Below are 21,099 nucleotides of genomic sequence, written 5' to 3'. Positions count from 1 at the left end.
GGTTAAGGTAAAGAGATGGGTCTGCATCCAGACCAAGACTCCATTTTTGACTTGATTGTTTTTGGCTGCAGTACAATAACTGCCAACCATGCACTTGGCTTGAGCTGTATATGGCAGAGGTGGATCAGAACGAGGACAACCTTGTCTGTAATGACAACTGGATCTTATAAATCAACAGAACCCACTGATCACAAATAGTTACTTGATCAAGAGGAAAAATCCAAATGTTTATCACAGTAAGCATGCCTGAACCTTCAGGATACACTATAGTACAGACAATGAGTCTTAGGTCCAAGTTTTACATGGGTTATATTTTTAAGCTTTTATACATTTAAGCAACTCCAAAAATTCTTTAAACAAGATTTTAAAAGCAGGCATATCCAACTCATCTACAGAAATAAGTGTTGTACCAACACATACCCGTGTTAAATTGAATTACTAAAATGTCATACATTATTCATGATTTAATTAAAGAGTAGTTCTCTCCTTAGTTAAATAATTCTTCTACATCAGGAATTTTGAACTACAGAAAAATGGAAACACTTCAAGAGTTCAATTCCTTCAGGATTTTGAGAGCTTATTTCATGTGAAAAACTTGTTCTGAATTCCAGCTAGCAATCTCTTTATAAGCTATTTTCCATTTGTTCATTATGCAGGAGGAGTTTCATTAAAGGGCCACCTGTAGGGCAGATATCAAGTGGGGAATCAGAGAAAAATGTGAACAAAATCCTAAAAATGGACGTAATGAAAATGCATAGATCAATTAAATGCAGATGCATTAAGAGTAAAAACAAAAGCAATTGGTCTTTTTATCTCCCATGGTTTCTGATGAAGCTTTCACACTTGCTATTAAAGTATTTTTTTATTGTAAATATACAAAACAATCTCAAAATTTGACCAATGGGCCTATTTGAAGTGGACATAAAGGCTGTCCTTGTGCTGCAAAAAGATCAGGTGTGAGAAGCCAGTGAAGTTCCCTTTTGTAATTTAAAAAAGCAAGCGAGACCAACTGTAGCATCTCTACCATGATCCAAATATGTCCATGCTGCAGACTCACAGACCAGATACAAAACTGAATACCATGGGTCAATGTTGAAAACTTTAATTCAGCCATTAAGAGGATCACTGACCAGTAATTTTGCTACAAATTTGGTATTGGTTCAAGTGATCTTTTGCTTCCTACCAATGATACGGATGGTTTATAAATCTTAGTTAGGATTGGAATCATTTATTGTCAAGCAGGCTCTGCCTTTTGATTTAAGGCTCATTTGCACCAAAACAAGTGAAACTATTTTTCTCTGTAGAATTTCAGTATAAACACTAAGGCTTCAGAGGCAGAAGAACCTCACTATCAAATGCCAACCTCTTTGTGATGGAAGTTAGGAGGAAAAACCATCTCAGATTTTGCACCAATTAGACCAGGCACAGGATCCAAGATCACACTATTTCAATTAGGAGGCAAAAGCAGAAGGCAAATAAATAAAGCAAAATAATTATAAATGTTTAATTTAAAATGTAATAGCTCAATAGTTTTTATTTTACACTGGCATCACTGACAGACCAGCATTTATTGCCCAACTCCAACTGCTCTCAAGGTGGTGATGGTGAGCCACTTCCTTGAACTGCTGACATCCTTCTGAGGGTACTCCCACAATGCTGTTGGGGCAGAGTTACAGGAGTTAAATCCACCAACAATAAAAAAAAGTAATGCATTTCCAAGTCAGGACATTGTGCAACTTGGAGCAGAACTTGCAAGTGCTTCTCTCATTTTTCTTGAGAAATCAGTAATAATTGAGTATTAAATTGTCTTAAATTTTGATAGCTAGCAATCCTTAGAAGTATTTTGAAGCCAAGTCTTCTTCAATGCACTGGAGGCTCTGTTGCCAATAAGACCACACTGCTCGAGTGCATGATGCTTTAGGCCAGCAAATTAGGCCTACCACATCCTGTTTCAAGCAAATATGGGTGTGGGAAGACCAAGGGCATAGATTCTGGACAGGAAGACTAATTGAGCAAGATCCTTGTCCTCATAAGCACAAAGGCCATTGCACAGATGCAAGGTGGCTAATGGAAAGTTGTCCTTTTTCCACTGGGAGACTGGAATTTGAAAGCAGATGTTATCTCCAATCACTGTCTTGATCAGACCTCAATCAAGATACTGTTTTTGGAAGTGGCACTGTGAAGATTCATTACAATGATACTAGGTTTTAAAGGATTAAATTATGAGCATGGGTTCCACAGATCTGGTTTCTATTCAGTGCTTTTAGAAAGATCAATGGCGATTTATCTGATGTGTTTAAAATATTAGATCTGACAATGTAGGTTTAGACCCGCTTTATCCTTCAGGGCAATCTAGAATCAATGTTAAATAACGAGAGGCAGGCCATTTAAGAATGAAAAAACAGAGTGATAGAATCAGTTTGGCTGTCATTGTTAGGTCAGCTGAAAGTTTAAAACTGAGACTAATAGATCTTTGCCAAGGATAAAAGGTAACTAAGATATGTAAATGAAGTTGGAAGTCCAAATCAGCCACAATCAAATTGAATGATGAAACAACCTAATGGGTCATGAACTGCTTACTTCTTTATACAGTTCAGCCTATACAAGTTTGGGTGTTTGTCACCCTGCAGCGTGGATTAGTCCTAGCCAATATTAGAAGTACTACACTACTTTGAAATACAAGCTACACAATTCTTTTCTTATTTTAAGTAATCCAGGAGCCTATAGTGAGATATTCATGCAGTTCAGCTGGAATGCAGTGATGCAGAATCAAAACCATTCAAGTTTCTACTCCAAACTATTTGATTGAAGGGAAAGGGTGGGGCAAATCTTTGAGATTTAGTACGGTAGTAATCTCATTCTATAAGAATTAACAATAATTTCTCTTTGGAAAACCTTCAGGCATGCAAGCCATAAACAAAAAAAATTACTCGACTCTGACAAAACTCTAAACTGAACATTCCAAAGCATCAGCACATGATAAACAGATTTCAAAATGCAGCATTTCTCTACCATCAAGCATCTTCCTGGCATTTTTTTAAACAATACACAACCACTTTAGTATTTTCTGTTCAAAGTATTCATCAACAACATGCTGAAATAGCTGCAATGTTTGCCGAAGCGTACTTTTACCACAACTGTACTGAACAGGAAAAGTATCCCAAGTTCTCCATCTGAGGTGACTGTTAGAGAAAGTTAAATTTAAAAAGCTCCTACTCAAAATAGCAGTTGGAACACCTCAATCTGAGCAATCCAAATCCGAGCAACCATGAACACTTCATCCGACCGAATAGCAAGTTCTACAATTGGCCTCGCCATCCTGAATAGGGGAAGAATTAGCAGCAGGGTTCCCGCTCCTGATCATTATCTAGTGATTTTGCTGCATGATTTATAAATTGGACATTGGGTGACAATAGCATCAAGCGGAGCTATGTTTCCATGGTGATCAAATCGCCTGTTAAAATTCAATGCCTAGACCTGGACACAATGAAGTCACCTGGATAAGATACAAGGAGGGGTTGCATCCAATAAATCAATGCTTCCAAAATGGAAGGGAAGAAAATTGAAAAATTACAGTTTAAGATAATTAGGAAAAAGTAAATATGGAGAGATTTGGCTCCAAAGTTATTGCTGCTTCTCCAAAGCAGGAACATTTCTCTTTCGCACAGATGTTGATATTGAAAGTTCTTCTGCAGCAAGTTCATCTTCAATAGGATGAATCCTTAATATTCTGTGGATTGATGAGGAATACTCAAGTTAGGAAGTGTCAATCAAGTGAAGGCCAATCACTTGGATGTAAAGACTCTGGGGAAAATTCTTAAAAGTTCCTTTAAAAACTATTCTTTGACTAGCCTTTGCACAGTACAAGGCAAGTTGTTTTCATAAGATCATACAGCAATTACTCTCTCCAGTTTTCTCCCGATTTCTTTGACCTGTACAAGAAAAAGCAAACAAATTACAGTAAAACTTGTCACTTTCCTGTGATCACGACTGAGCAGTTGTACCCCCACTTGATATATTCAGTTTTTTTGGTAATCTTTTTAACCAGATACCTTGTTAAATTCACAGATTAAAATGTTAATTCTTTACTCCCTTACCCTCCCATGACAAAATGGTCAAGTGACAGGAGTAAAATTGAAGTGCCTCATGGAAATGATGATTCCAAACATCAACAGTAAAACTCCAATAACCCAGCATCCAATTGTTAGGAAATCCTGATGGCTCAGCATCTGGCTCATTTATCAGTCTGGAATGTGAGCCAGGGATCCTGAGTGTAAGTGGAGTGTGCTGCCAGATCCAAGGGTCTGGAGGTGACTGGGGCCAGAGTTAGAATTTGGAACACCAAAGGTCAGGTATCTGTGTAGGTTGCAGATGTAGCCAGAGTGTGTACACACTTCTAGTTCACTTTAAACTCATACTAGTGTGCAAGATGAAGAAACATTGAAATAAGTGTTTGGGTACTGAGTAATATCATCAGGAAAATCTGCTAATTCCACACTAGCCAGATCATTGGAATCTTACTGTAATTTGTGAAATTGTACTCCTGTTGATGTATATCAGTGCAATTTCAAACAAAATTGAATGAAACCCCACAATTCTGGAAAAATATCAAGTTGGGTGGAAACAGTTTTCAGAATAGGGAAAATAGAGCAAGGTCTTTGTTTTAATTGCAATACAATTCCTACCAAAGCTAGAGAGCAATATCAACATACACGTCAGAAAGAAAATAGCAAAGTTATGATTCTTTTTGACAAGTACCAAACCCTGCCCATTTCCCATCATATTTTGAGATTTTCCTCCATTTAAATGAACTACAATTGTGGGTGCACAGAACAATTTCAACACTATTCATTAATTTTAATTATGGATTTTTTTTTAAAAAACAACAAACTGTTATAACTAGATCTTGTAAATCTTAAAAACATTTTATGTTGTGAAACTTTAGATGAACTGACCACTCAACACTCTCCACACTAACTATGAATATTCATCTAATGTTAGCTCTCTTAGAGATTAGTAGACAATTGCTTCGTGTGATTGAGAGCCAGTAAAATCAGCTTATCTTAGGTTCAAGCCCAGCCAGAGCAAAGTTAGCCAATATCAGCTACAAGTTAGCTAGCAGTCAGGCTTCCACCCCATTATTCACTGACAATCAGTAAATTGATAAATCTGGTAATCAAATGAAGCAGGTTATAAGAGTCAAATATCCATGGGGCATCAAGGATCAATTAACAATGACTTCGTGGACAAGACTCATTAAAAAGCACCAGTGATACGCCAGGCAATTGCCAGGATCCTAGAATCATACCACAGTAAGAATTATTGTTTCCAGATGAAATTACTAAAGAGCAAATACAAATTTTTCAATAAAAACATTATTGAAAGTCCAGTCCAATAATTTCAGTTGCTAGTACAGATGAAGTGACATCCTTACCTTGGGAATTAGGTTCTGGCAACGTTTCTCTGGCAACTAAATGCATCACTGTCATCCTTCCAGGAGGAAGCTTAAGGGCTGTGAAAGGGTTTTTCAGAATACATTAATGTTACAGACATTTTATACCAGAATGTGCATGCAATTGAAGGCAATCTTCCAATATTGGCTGGAAATTGGTTGAAAAGGCAAGAACTACATGATAAAAGATTGGCAGCTATGATACCTGACAAGAACATAATAGCAGATTTTAAAGTACCTCTGGGTTGTCCTTGATTCAGTAAGATCATAATTCAAACTCAACTCCATTTTTTTTGCTTGACCTCCTTATCTTTAAGTGTCCAAAAATGTACCAGTTTCAATTCTAAATACTATCAACCAGTGAAGCCCCAGGTACAGATAACAATTACAGTAAACCTCAATCTGATATTGCTTAGAACTTGGTGCCACTGGCTGATTTTTGAGACCACTGGGTATTATTCCAATTAATACTCCAGCACTTATGTTACACATTCCAATATGATTTTTCTAGTGAACCCAGGTGGTCTGAAGGGATTTGGTCCTTTGGAGAGAGCACAGGAACCAGAGTCCCATGAACCAGATGCCAAATCATGAGGATTTCCAAACAAGCAGATCAGTTTACTATATTCATAACTCCGTAGAAATCTCACGTCAATCCTAAATAGCCTACCAGTTCTCCAGAAACCGGACCCATAATTCTAGACTCTGTAGTCAGAGGAAGCAGCTTCATATGGACACTTGATAGTCAAGCCCTCAGCGTTATGCTTCGATGAGATTAAAGCTCAGTCTTAAACTCCAGAGAATGCAAGGTCCATCATCATTGATCTTTCCTTGTAGGACAGCAATCTGAACCCAGGAATAAACCTTGTGAGCTTCCATGGAACAAATATCCTTCCTTGGGTAAGACTAAAGCTATACACAGTGCTCCCAGAAATCTGATGCTTCAGATTTTCACCATATTTATCATAGACTTTGAAGAATGGAGAATTGCATGTTCACGTATGTTGGGAGCAGAGAATTATCATACAAGCGCAGCTTAACTAAATGGGCAAAGGTGTAAGAAATTCAATGTGGGTATGGACAAAGCCACATATGCTAGATGCAAGGAGAGAACAGGAACCAGACATGTCTGCCAACATGTACAGATCACAAAGTATTAGCAAATGATTTTTTTTTTAAAAAACATTCATGTTGCAAAAATGAATTTTATGGCAAGACCAAAACAAGAGAGATGATTGTGGATTTTAGAAAGGCTCAGGCTGACCACTTACCCCTGTGCATCAATGGCATCATTGTACAGAGAGTCAGCTGTTATAAGTTCTTGCGAATACATATAGCAGATGACCTGTCCTGGTCAACTAACATCTCTTCCCCCGCCAAGGCGGCACAGCAGTGTCTCCACTTTTTATGGCAGCTGAAAAGAGCAAACCTGCCCTCCCCCACCCTCACTACATTCTACAGGGGTACCGTTGAGAGTGTCCTGACTAGCTGCATCTCTGCCTGATACGATAACGGTAACATCTCTGACTGCAAGTCTTTACGGAGAATTGCAAGTACAGCGAAAATGATCATTGGAGTACCTCTTCCCTCCATCTCGGATATTTACAATACACGATGCACACGCAAGGTTTATAGAATTATAGACAACCCTTCTCATCCCTCCCACGACTTACTGGTCCCACTGCCATCTGGCAAGCAGTACCGGAGCATCCGGGCCAGAACTACTAGATTGCACAACAGTTTCCCCCCCCCCCCCCCCCCCAGGCTGTCAGGCTCCTGAATACCCTGGTAGACAAATGCTGCATCAAAAGCTCTGGTTAGCACAACGGCGTATAAGAACTTTGGCTGCTGCTGAACATGTTTATACATTGAGTACAACACTGAGCTTGTATTTCTCTTGTCCAACTCTGTTTTGCACTAACTCTGCACTAAATTTGTATTTTGTATATACTTTTTTTTTTGCACTTGCACTTTAATTTTTTGTTTGTGTTTATTGTCTGTCTTCTGTTCTATGTCCTCTGTTGTGAGAGTTCGGGGGAAAATGACATTTCGTTCCGCCATGTGTTTTTATAGCATGGATGAATGACAATAAAGCAACTTGAACATTGTCCACTTAATCATACTTCAGTGACACACTTCTGTCCACAGCTACCCTTACCAGATAAAAAACTTACGAAATAGAATACTACAGCACAGAAACAGGCCCTTCAGTCCATGCCGACCTGATCTTCTGCCCAGTCCCGTCTACCTGCACCTGGACCATATCCCTCCCATCCATGTACCTATCCAAACCTCTTAAATGTTACAAATGAACTCGCGTCTACCACTTCCGCTGGCAGCTCATTCCACACTCGCGCCACCTTGAGTAAAGACGTTCCCCCTCAGATTCCCTTATGTATTTCACCTCCTACCCTAAACCCATGTCCTCCAGTTCTAGTTTCACTCAACCTTGGGGGAAAAAGCCTGTATGCATTCACTCTATCTATACCCCTCATAATTGTGTATACTAGATCCTGACAGACTTGAAGTGGTACACTTACGCACTTCTAGATTTTAGATTTTCATTTAAATCACACAGAATGCTGCATCAACATAGTCTAATCCTCGCAAAGTCTTTTAAATTACCAGAAATATCAAGGTTTATAAACTTACCCCCAAGTGTGACATTTCCATGTAAAAATCTTCCTTGGTAAATAAGCCGAAGAATATTGGGGCTACTGACCCGTTCATCATCCCAACCTGTAAGAAAAGCAAATAAAATACAATTATAAAACAAATGAAACATCCAATATAAAAATACAAGTTTGAACATGGATTCAAATCTAACGTTTATTAGGAGAGCAGTGCCATTTCAAAATGAAAGCTGCAATATCCAAAATATAAAATAAAAATTTAAGCAACCACACCAAAGCACTTTCACTTTCTCCTCAATTCTGCAGGCCGTTATTGACAGCTTCAAAATGGTGAGTGTGGTTACACCAGTGCAAACACATTGCAGAGCAAGTTTGATTAAAAAAAAGAGAAAACCTGATCTGTCAACCGCAACTGTTTTAGAGGTAGTGTGATGCCTCAACTTATCACAGAAGGAAATAGGAGGCTTTCAAGAGGCTGAATAATTTGCATAAAAATTCCTGGGTGCACTCTTCTGACAAAGATACACTTATTTAATACAATGCTGAGCAATAGACACTGTATGGTCCTAGTCCCATCCCCCCATCCAGTGATCACTGCTAGTCAATAGGATAAAAATCATGTCCTCTGGGTAACCTCATGACTTGAAGAGTTCACAAGAATAGTCACTGCAAAGGGATACTTCCAATGCACCCTAACACTCCCCCATAAAGGAACATACTCACTGGCATAAAGCAAGAAATTTCAATCTTGATTTTTGCACTCATCCCCTAGGATGCTCAAATCCTGGCAGGAGCCTCCAGTCTCCCAGAATATCTCAACCCACTGCAATTTACCTACTGCCAAAACAGGTCTATGACAGGTGCCATCTCCCTGGCACTACACTCATCTCTGAAGCATCTGGACAGTAAAGACACTTATGTTAGACCATTGTTTATTGACTACAGCTCTACCTTCAATACTCATTCCCAAGCAACCTCATCACCAAACTCCAAGACCTGGGACTCAACATCTCCCTCTGCAACCAGATCCTTGTCTTTCTGACCAACAGACCACAAATCAGCAAGGATAAGCAGCGACACCCCCGGCATGATTATTCTTAACACTGGTGCCCCATAAGGCTGCATTCTTAGCCCCCTACTCTACTCCCTATACACTCATGACTGCATGGCCAAATTCTGCTGTAACTCCATCTACAAGTTTGCAGATGATACCACTGTAGTGGCCCATATCTCAAATGGGACAGAGTACAGGAAGGAGACAGAGAGCTTAGTGACATGGTGTCATGACAACCACCTTTCCCTCAATGTCAGCAGAACAAAAGAAATGGTCAATTGACTTCTGGGGTGGGGGGGGGGGGGGGGGTGCAGTGTACATGCTCCTCTCTACATCAACGGTGCTGAGGTCAAGAGCTTCAAGTTCCTAGGAGTGATCACCACCAATAGCCTGTCATGGTCCAACCACGTAGACACCATAGCCACGAAAGCTCACCAGCACCTCTACTTCCTCAGAAGGCTAAAGAAATTTGTCATGTCCCCTCTGACACTCACCAACTTTATCGATGCAACATAGAAAGCATCCTATCTGGATGTTATCACGGCTTGGTATGGCAATTGTTCTGCCCAGGACCGCAAGAAACTGCAGAGTTGTGGACACAGCCCAGCACATCACGGAAACCAGCCTCATCTCCATGGACTCTGATTATGCTGGCTGCTTTACCAAGGCAACGAGAAGTATAGACAAAGACTCCACCCACCCCAGACATTCTCTCTTCTCCCCCCCCCAATCAGGCAGAAGACACAAAAGCCTGAAAGCACGTACCACCAGGCTGAAGGACAGCTTCTATCCTGCTATTTGGAACGGTTCCCCAGTACGATAAGGTGAACTCTTGACCTTGCAATCTACCTCATTATGACTTTGCACATTATTGTCTACCTGCAACACACTTTCTCTGTAGCTGTTACACTTTATTCTGCATTCTATTATTGTTTTACCTTATACTACCGCGATGCACTGTGTAATGAATTTATCTGTATGAATGGTATGCAAGACAAGTTTTTCCACTGTACCTTGGTATAAGTGACAATAATAAAGCAATTCCAAACTACACCAACCTGAAGCTTATGCTCTAATTTACCTCTATGCATATTAATAACATTTTTAATTTTGTTCCTCTGCAGTCAAAAATAAACGTCTAGTACAGTGCCTGTCATGTTCCTCTAGAAGAATGCCCCTTCCCCCCAAATAAATCTGCCATTCTTGTTTCTCCACTGCACTCTGGGAGTACCTTCACCAGTTCAAGACAGCTCCTCACCATCAGCTTGTCAAGTGAAACAAGGGCTGGGCAATCAATACTGGCCTTGCCAGTGGTACCCAGTCACTACACATTGTAAGACTACAAATTGGTGCCTTGCAAAGATAGGCGAGAACTTTCAATCCCAGTAACAGGCCCAAGTCTCTAGGTTCTTTCAATAAGAAAAGCTGGTTAATCAATCACAAACAATGCATTGACCTTGAGTAAATATGCCTGGCTCAGATGTTAACAGTTTTCTACTGTACAAACAAAACCATTGAGCAGCTTTTTCCAATAGAAGCCATTTGATAAATGTTTCATCACCCACTTTTAAAATGGAGAATACCACTACTTTTAAATTTTTTAAAAATTACTATTTTTGACAAACAGCAAGGCTGTTAATTTTCACTTATTATAGTGCCATTCATTATGGAAAAAATCTGCATTTTCCTCTTTTTCTCAACTCAAATACCTCTAAAGGTCTGCTCCTTTCCTCTGCATTAATAGAGAGAAAAGCTTCATGCATCAGCCACTTTAATTAATGGATCAAAAAACCAAGGTATTCCTTAACCCGATCGATTATTTTCCCATCCTGTAAGTATTTTCAAAGCAAAATGTGGTGCCACATTACTCATTTCTCCATTTACTTCACCTTCTCTACTAATATCTTCAGTTCTCATGGTACTCTAGGCTTTCAACACTGAAGTTAAAAATCAGGTTGAATAGATTAAAGTGACATTGGTACCACAAAAAAAAACCAAACAATAATTAGCTCCTCATCTGGTACATTTATCACAAAAAAAACCTGATGGAATATCTAGGACACTTACCCACAGGCCAGTTTTCATAGACATGTTTGGCAATATCTGAAGCAGAATCATTTGGTGAAAACACAAACTCTTGCGTCTTCCCACTAACTAAAATAAGGCGCAGGTTTACCTGTGGATCAGAGGAAGGGAAAGAAGTGAACTGGTGACTAAATAGAGCAAATTAAGATAGCTAATACAGCCCAAAACCAATATTCCACATTGACTAGAGGTGTACAGCCCTCAGTAAACATTGTTGCATATTAATGATGATTTTTGTTAAAGAACAAAGTGGAACATTTCTCACTAAACATAGTGACAGTTCAGTGGTGTAAATCCAGACTCGAGTGGATTGAGCTATGTAGAAAATGCTTGGACTGTAAAAGCTGAAATGCAACTGCAATAATTTAAGGTAGGCAGAGTGGGGAGCAAACCAAAAAGCCAGGATTCTTGCTGCCAATCAAAAGAAAGAAGCTTGTTAGTGATGGAAATCCAAGTAGAAAACTCTGGAAATCCTCAGGTCAGGCAGCTTTTGCAGAGAGAAAAAGAAATGTTAATGTTTCAGGCTGACCTTCAATCAATCTGAAGTGTTAACTCTCTCTCCATAACTGATCCTTGGAAAGATCAAACAAAAATATTACAACTGGAACAAATTATGGGGTGATTGGATCACTGAATTTGGGTCTCTTATACAGCAGTTTAGGAGTGGATCTTGAACTTGCCATCAAAAAAACGTATATAGTGCACTTGAAAGCACCATCAAAAGGGACACCAATCTGAAATGTATTCCAAATAAAAACAAAAATTTTACAACACTAATTGGATTTCATAAACTATATAGAAAAACCAATGATTGGTTAAGTGCATAATTTGAAGACATTTAATGGGCAGAGAGTTGTATTGAAGAGTAGCAAAGTCTTCGAACAATCTGCTTCAGCCTAGGAGTGGTCATTGTGAAATCAGTGACAAGGGAAGGAACATTTTAAAAGGTCCACTCAGGTATAAAATTAATACCCAACCAATCCAAGCTTGACTGAGCCCAAATATTAACTTTCCTTACTTGACCAGGAGGCATTTGCAGAATATCACATCCTGGCATTCTGGCTTAGAGTGCCTTTTTCCAGTTGTTGGTCAAGCTCCTTGACCACTCTTGAGTTGAAGTCACCACTTGACTGTGGCACTGAGGCAAACCTGAAACCAGTGCTCAGGAACGTACTCCCCAAAAATCAGGAAACATTTCCCATTCAGTCTTTTATGAAATGGCATATTCTGTTGCTGCCAAACATGAAATTAACAACGTTTGCTTCTTTAGCCCTCCAGTACAGAGAATTCCATAGCTTCAGTCAAAGGGAGGTGAATCTATTTCTCTTTGTTTTACTCCCAAACAGCCGGTTAGTTTGAGGTTATGTCAGCCAGGGAAAACATCATTTTATTGCAAGAAGATTTGGGGAAAAAAAGAAAATTCTTGGAGGGTTTGAAATGTATGTTTCAATGAGGTTGTTTCTCATTATTCAAAACTCTAAAAAATAGAAGCTAGCCTGGTTACGTTTTTATGACAGATAGAATTAACTCTTAATGATGGGCATCTCAGGAGGAAGCCAAGATGAATCACCCACTCTGCATTTCTGGCTGATCATCATCAAAAATGTTTTATTCCTGTCTCAAGCCCTTGTATACTAGTCCCTGCCAAATGATAGAGATATTCTTAGATGCCTGCTCATGTTAGCTAGTTAAATGACCACCACCTGCAATATGGCTGGTTCAAATGGCTCTGTTGATTGCAAGGTTGCTTGATTCTGTCTATGGCACATCATCCTACACTGCTGCTTCTCCAGGTTGACAACTTGTTTTTCAATACACCTGGTGCTGCTCCCAGCTCACTACTTTCTGTAGACTTATATCCTTCAAGGCATCACTGATCAAGCTGACCATTACCAAGATACTTTACTGACAAACAATGAAGTCCCAACTTTGTTTGTGTCTTGGCTGCTTTCAAATGTTGTTCAACATGAAAGTGCTCCAGTTTATCAGCTGATGGCAATCAGGTGGTGGTTAGCTTGTTCATGTTTGACCCAATAACATTAATTTTAATCTCCAGAGGTTCATGGTAAGGGCTCCCATGGCTCATGGCTTCCCCCATACACTATACCATCACCTTGGGTGGGCTTGTCCTGCCAGTGTGGCAGGGTGTAAGGGAGGACCTTGGTCTTTCTTATTCTCAATCATAACTTACAGAATATGTTCTCCCTGTTTAGACTCATCCTCTAGATCTATTCCCTGATGACTGTGAGAAAGACTTTGTAAGGTCAACTGATTGTCCCAATTCTATTAATGCTTACTCTTCAAAACATTCTTTCTGGTATCTTTAAAGTCATAAAGTGCTAGCTTAAAATGTCATGCATTAAAAATAGAGTTCTTTGTTAATTCAATTTCAAGCCTCCTCTACATACTGCCACCAGCACTACAATTTGATTAAACTTCTGAACATATTGTATGTTGATTGCTGTGCTGCTCTGTATTCATGACAGGACTTTGGGCACCAAAAATCATCCAACCTTAAAGATTTAACCTGTTAGTTTTTTGGGAGCAACCCACAAAGGAGCCAGAGGAACTCAGCATGTCAGGCAACATCTATCGAGGGAAATGAACAGTCAATGTTTCAGGTCAAGACCTTTCATCAGGAATTTTTGGGAATTGGGTTTAACTTGCTCAAGTAGAAGAGCTATGACTCTTTGCAAAAACAGCACAACTAACAAATTAATGGGCTGTGTTCAACATTGGTTCATATTAACAAGACACAGCCAAAATGGTACAGGATTTTTATTAAGTGTAATTTCAAGTTTAAAGCATTCAAATGTTTTGGTGCTGCAATATTCTGATATGCCACCAGAGGCCTTTAGCAAGCCAAAATTCTCCTAGTGAATAAAGTAGACATTCAATGTGAATAAGTGTTCAAGTCTCACATTAACCTCGTGTCCCCAAGGGCAGGGTTGGTGGGGGTGGGGGGTGGCGGGTGGCGGAATGGAGTAATCAACCTTCATACCGTTAGTGGCTCTGCACTCAAAAACTTTAGCATGTGACTGTGATTAGTTCAGGATGCAAAGAATGTGGAAGCTTTATTTAAATCCAACATGACCTAAATGCATGGCCCTGAAGAACAGAAGCAGCACATTCAACTACACAGACAAAGGGAATCAGGCAAAGTACTAAAGAAACATTCTGGGCTTTGAAGAAAAAAAAGCCCGAGGTCCGGAACTCACTCCATAAACCTCTCTCCCCATCTCTTCCTTTCAGGACACTACAGTCACAATGGGCTGAATGGATGCCTTTGCGCTGCAAGATTTTAGCACTAAGGTACAGAGCAAAAGGGAAGAATTTTCCAAACTTAAGCACAGTCACCCAGTTTTGTTTCACTTTAGTGTTTGGGATTAAAAGTATTAAAAAGGATGGAAAAGTAGATGACTAATACAAAAAGAGCTAAATAGCCAAGCAACTAACTGGTGCCACTGACTACAGACAGCTAAGAAACCAACACATCTGGGAACAATAGGTTTAAGCAAAACTGGAGCCTATTTCACTGGTCCTTGCAGTACCATCTGTTACAGCCAGACAATGAGTAGTCTCAAAACTGCAACACAATGACACATTCTTAGGCGAAATATTTCAGCAGCAGTAAATGAGGAAGTGTAGCTAGCATTTTGATTAGGGACCATGTCCTGAACACCCAATCACATGGGAAAGCCTAAGATTTAAAGCAGCTGTGTTGGAATACAAGCTTTTCAGTCATGTCCTGATCTAGATCCAGCTTTGGCTATAATATCCAAACCAAAGAGAGTTAGGACATTCTAAATCCAATTGCAAATAATCACAGATCTGAGAGAAAGCACTTCCCTCATTTTATCAGTTTCACTTAACACTCATGGAATGTAGACGCTATACATCTAGCAGGACAAGTGATTTTTTGTTTCTGCAGGAGAAGGGAGTGGCAGGTGAATGAACTTGTACTTTGGGGAGCAGTTGGTTCAGTACACATGAGACAGCCCAGCAACATACCAAATCAGAGCTTGATTAAAACTCATGCTGGTCTCCCCCCCTCGATATACATTTTTTAAAAAATATCTAAACCATGTTTTCCACCAAGAAAGTGACATCATAGACTCTCTTACTTGGACCTACTCAGATAAGATGGGCTTTAGGTTCTATCCAAATGCATGCTATCCAGATTCATAGTCAATCAACCTGCAGAGATACCAACTTTAATTGAATAAATGGTCTAACTACAATAGGGACAAGGTGCCAGCAAGGGCCCTCAGTTCTAGTTCAGGCAAAACAAGGCCAAAATAAGTTGATCAACTTGCCTTGAAACACTCATGACTGGACTGATTTACATTCTTCATAGAAAACAAGCACAATAAATTTCCTTAAGCAGCAGCAAAATACAGGTCATCTCCAGGTTACGAATGCCCAACTTCTAGACAGTCCCACATACGAGTGAGCTCCCATAAAATTATTAAACACAAGTCTGACATACGTACATACATTCATTTCTATGAAACAGTTTCCTCCCTCTCTCCACTTTTAGTAATTGTTATCAGTCTTGTGCTTTTGATACCATTCAATACAGTACTGTAGGGATATGGTTACCATATCAACTGATGTTTATTTTCTGATTTATAGACAAAATTGACTTATGGAGGTGTGTGAAAACTGAAGCCATTCATTACCTGGGACAGCCTGTACACCAAATCTTGAAACTGTAAATAAACTTAGTCACCTTTAAACTGATGCATCTATCAACCTGGCCCCAAAGCAGTCACCAGAAGCATTGCCACAAGTTCTCAAATACCCCATAAAGGCGGCTCTCACACAGCACCTCACAGAAAACTTGTCAATTCTCTCTCAAGCCTACAGGAGCTGCAAACCAGCCATAGATCATGGGCCACCCTGAAGTCTGCCATAATTGGTACCCAAGAGAATCTTGGCTTCTCTGGATCAGAAGCTTCACTTTTATTCAGGGGAAAGGAAACTGCTCTATGTACATATAAAGGCAGAAGTCCAGCAGAAAACCTGTGATCTAAAGGACAGATGGTGGATTAAAAAAAGCACAAGAAATTCAGTAGCTCCCTGACAGGTGAGATGCTTGTGGGGTTTTCAGTGCTATAAAAGCAATCCATGGTAAAACCACCCCAAGGAGGTGCCTGACCTTCAACATCCACACAACCAAGGTCCTCTACCAACCTCCCCATACTGCATCACATTGCCCTCCTTCATTAAAAGGTTCACAGTGAGACCTGAGAAAACCATGGACCACTTCCCATATCCTTGGTAATCACTTCCCACATCATAGAAGCCACCTCTGAGCAGGGACAAGCATTGATGAAATTCACCAAAGAGCCAGCACACACATTAGTCAGTTGAGGAATCGGGTATTTGATGATTGGATCTTCAGACCTCACAAAATTCATGGCTTACCAGGTACCATTTGCCCCTGCCCTTCTGTATGCTTCTGAGACAGACTACCAGCAGCAGGCATCTAAATAACTGGAAAAATGTCACCAAACCTGTCTCTGCAAAATCTTCCAAAGTCATTGAAAGGACAAGCAAACCAACATCAGCATTTCTCTTGGGCCTAGGGATGCTGGCCCAAGTTATTCTTAGTCCACTACATTGGGCAGGAGACATCATTTGCAGGCCTTCTATTCTGAGCTCTGTCACGGGAGGACATTATCAGGTGGACAGAGCAAAGCTCTGAGTGCACCTTGAGGAAGTGCAACATCCCCACTGACTCGTAAAAATCTCTTGCCCATGACTACTCAAATTGCAGAAGCAGCAGTCAGAATGCTATTGAGAAACTGAAGGCTGTGCATTGGGAACACAGAGAAGACCTAGATAGGTGGCAGAAAGTGCACTACTTCAAACTATTCCTCCCCCCATTGTGCCTAGTCCAGTTGAAGGACAATAAAAACTCTTGTAATCTAGCAGTTAATCGTTGATATCTGAGAATAAGGACTACTCATGAAGTCTCAAATTCTACTTAGCATCTGATCCAAAACTAAGGGGAAGTTTCATTTTGGAAGGTTATTAACAGCAGGAGATGGATTTGATTGGTTAAGGCTTCTACTCTAAACTGCTATCCCACCAACCTTGGCTGTGGTAGGCATTTTAATGCCAGGAGGTTAAAACAATATTGATGACAAAAACATTAGTTTGAAGCTGTGGGGGAAAATATCAATATGGGCAACAATTTCAATTCAATGCCTCATGCAACTGTAAGAAATCACATGGCACAGGAATTCAGACTACAATGTACCAGCTTTGAAGGTTATCTAATTTATCATATTGTCCTTGCAAATGTTTCATTTTCAGTTATTAACTCAATTCCTTGGGAGTTATGGAATATGCCTCACAGCTTTGCCAAAATTCTCTCATGGCGAGAAGATAAAAGTCAAACAATTAAGCAGTAACACTGGTAAGCAACTATCCTCACATTAATGACAGTTGGCATATCACAAGTTTCTGCCATGCTCACTGATCTGGAGTTCTGGATTTGAAATTACCATTGCTGGAAAGTGCACGTTTGAGATTTGATACCTACAAATGACCTTCAAAGAAACAAGCAGTTGATTCTTTGAACCTCAGAATGGGGTAGAAGCAATGAGATGGTGTGCATCCATGCTGTGATTAACAGGATGCTGCTAATGCATTTACAGTTTTTACAGCAAGTGGAACTGCAAATCATGTGATGAGTTAATATTGTCTACCAGTAATCACAGACACCATCAATATCATACCAACTGAAGATCCTTCTTGTTTAAAGTAGCAGAGAGGAGGATCTTCAGTTGGTATGATATTGAGGAAGAAGTTAACCAAACTCCCTTCATGCTCAAGTCCAAAATAGTACACTTGAGAAAGCCAAGTGGAAATAATTCAACCTGCTATGGCAGGGTCAATAATGCCAAAAAATTAATTGACAAATCTATAAAATTCAGTATCAATGGGATCCAAGTGGCTGTAATGGATACAGACTTTTCTCCCATTCCTTCCCAAATAGATTTGAGAGCCACTGTCTTATTAGTAGAGTGACAAGAGCAAGACACATCAGCATTTGTGCACTGCATCCAAGCAGCCAGCAATTGGTAGGTGTATCACTATAGGACATCAGTGACTTGAATAAAAAGATTTACTGAATTCCAAAAAAGGGGAAAAGAATGCCAAAATGACCCCATGACTAGATCTATAAATGAACTGGGAATTTATACTTAAATTAGAAATTAATACTCAAGTACCCTTCCACCCATCTCAATTACCATCCAATTATTCCACTGTTATTCACCTCCCTCATGATTCACAATATATTTTGAGTTGGCAAGGAGATTCTTGATTATCTAGAATACCCCAAGCACCATCTCTGATGCCCAATTAATCAATCCAAGAAAGTGACTGAGTTCTCTTTCAAATGATCCATTGAAAATTATGTACACAATAATATTTTGCTCCTTCCTTTGGAGGAAAGCACAAACATCTATCACCCATTCTCAGATCCACTGAAGAGTGTGCACTCCTTAGGGTCAGGCAAAAGCATCTTAAAAAGCAATACATTGTATACTCTCAACAATTCTATGCAGTATTCTTATATGGTCATGCAGAACTATTAATACAAGTATATAGTTCAAGAGATTAGAAGATTCTCAACTTCCAAGATTGGCAACCAAATTATTTTCCCCACAAGATCAATTGTTTGTGGCTGTGTACATCACCTGCTCCAATATTAGCATTAACAAAGTCAGAGAAAATCAAGATGGCATAAAATTACCTTATATTTAATTAAAACAGTCAGCACATTCAGCTCGATGTTGAAAATCAGAATCAGTTTTATTATCACTGACATATGTCATGAAATTTGATGTTTTGTGGCAGCAATAGTGCAAGACAAAAATGACAATATGTTATAAATATAGTGCAACTTATAGTAATTTTCAAGTTTTTGTTTTGTTTCAATATCCAATCACATTCTCCATTTTAAAACAGCAAGAAAGATACAGAGGCCGTCTTCACAGGAAACTCCCAACAATCCCACGCAAAAAAAGGAATTCCAGAGCATGGATCTAATATTTAGCTGTACTTTCAACCATGGGGCAAACAGTACTACAGGAACAAAGTCTGAGACAGTATGAATTATGTTGTAGGGCAGGAGTTGGTGTAAACTGACAGCCAGGGCCAAGACTACAAGGTTCATTATTTCATTAGTAGTTTTGTGACCCAAAAGTATATATAAAAAAAGCTATCTGCAATTATGCCCCAACCTTTCAAACTGATCAAAAGCTCAAAAAAGCTGGCAGGAAACACATAGCAATTCCAAAGTCAGCTCAGGCTTACTTAACAAAATGTGACAGATGCCACTGTATACATTGCCTAACTATCCAGCTTCCTGAAATTTAAAAAACACACTTGCAGCTTATTATCTGCATTATTCTCTAGTCACTGGTAAAATCACAAAGTAATGCACTTCTTTACTGAAATAATGAACCCCAATACACCAAATATACAGGTAGTTCCTGGGTTACACAAGAGTTCCAATCCCAAGAACTGTCCACAAGCCAATTTCTCTGCATCAGAAATGTCCATTTTCTATAGTAACCATGTTGTCTCAGTCTACATACACTTGCTCTAATTCTTTCATGTCATTGAATAATCATCCTAACATTGTAATTAAACTAATGGAATATATATTGTACCCAGTCATTAATGAATACCACAAAACATTATTAGCTTGAAAAATGCATGGGAGAATTTGTAGAGTCAGATTTCCATAAGTCAGGTCAGTTGTAACCAAGGGAGCCCCTGTTCTTTCAATACTATTTTAAAAGCCCAATTGCTATTTCTCCTCATATGAAAGTTAATACAAAAGACTGATTTACTGTCTAATATTCTCCAATTGGAAAAAATCAATCTTCATGACATCCTTCCAAAAAAATGAATTGGCTAAAGTTATTCGAGTTAAGATGACAACCATCAAGGGCCACTTATTAAGACAACAGAAACTACAAACATCCTCTAAGTAGCAAATCTACTGCAGATTGCCATTTGTTCCAGTACAACTTGCATAGAAACAGATCCTAACATTCCCACAATTTACATCAAATCCTTTCCAAATTATTCCAAAATTTTTTCCCCTCAATAAGCATACAGTGGTATGCAAAGGTTTGGGCACCCCAGTCAAAATTTCTGTTTTTGTGAATAGCTAAGCAAGTAAAAGATGACCTGATTTCCAAAAAGCATAAAGACACATTTCTTTAATATTTTAAGCAAGATTACTTTTTTTATTTCCATCTTTTACAGTTTCAAAATAACAATAAAGGAAGAGGGCCTGAAGCAAAAGTTTGGGCACCCTGCATGTTAAGTACTTAGTGACACCCCCTTTGGCAAGTATCACAGCTTATAAATGCTTTCTGTAGCCAGCTAAGAGTCTTTCAATTCTTGTTTGGGAGATTTTCAGTCATTCTTCCTTGCAAAAGGCTTCTAGTTCTGTGAGATCCTTGGGCCGTCATGCATGCACTGTTCTTTTGAGGTCTATCCACAAATTTTCGATGATGTTTAGGTCGGGGGACTGTGAGGGCCATGGCAAAACCTTCAGCTTGTGCCTCTTGAGGTAGTCCATTGTGAATTTTGAGGTATGTTTAGGATCATTATCCTGTTGTAGAAGCTATCCTCTTTTCATCTTCAGCTTTTTTTTTGTTATACAGACAGTGTGATGTTTACTTCCAGAATTTGCAGGTATTTAATTGAATTCATTCGTCCCTCTACCAGTGAAATGTTCCCGTGCCACTGGCTGCAACACAAGCCCAAAGCATGAACAATCCACCCCTGTACTTGACAGTTGAAGAGGTGTTCTTTTCATGAAATTCTGCACCTTTTTT

General features: G+C 39.3%; 1 protein-coding gene across 1 annotated transcript in view; it reads right to left on the bottom strand.

Moving 5' to 3' along the window:
- Positions 1 to 206: 206 nt before the first annotated feature.
- Positions 207 to 21,099, bottom strand: part of LOC127573706 (ubiquitin-like protein 3) — a 30,519-nt gene continuing 9,626 nt past the window's right edge. The window contains exons 2-5 of the mRNA XM_052022145.1: positions 11,207 to 11,315; positions 8,105 to 8,191; positions 5,435 to 5,512; positions 207 to 3,932 (exon numbers count right to left, since the gene is read on the bottom strand). Coding sequence (XP_051878105.1) covers positions 3,880 to 3,932; positions 5,435 to 5,512; positions 8,105 to 8,191; positions 11,207 to 11,315 — 327 coding nt within the window. The 3' untranslated portion in view covers positions 207 to 3,879. The remainder of the gene's footprint in view (positions 3,933 to 5,434; positions 5,513 to 8,104; positions 8,192 to 11,206; positions 11,316 to 21,099) is intronic.

This window comes from Pristis pectinata, chromosome 8 (assembly GCF_009764475.1).
Source record: "Pristis pectinata isolate sPriPec2 chromosome 8, sPriPec2.1.pri, whole genome shotgun sequence".
NCBI lineage: Eukaryota > Metazoa > Chordata > Chondrichthyes > Rhinopristiformes > Pristidae > Pristis > Pristis pectinata.
The sequence above is the reverse complement of the archived record's forward strand: the minus strand, read 5'-3'. Positions and strand labels throughout refer to the sequence as shown.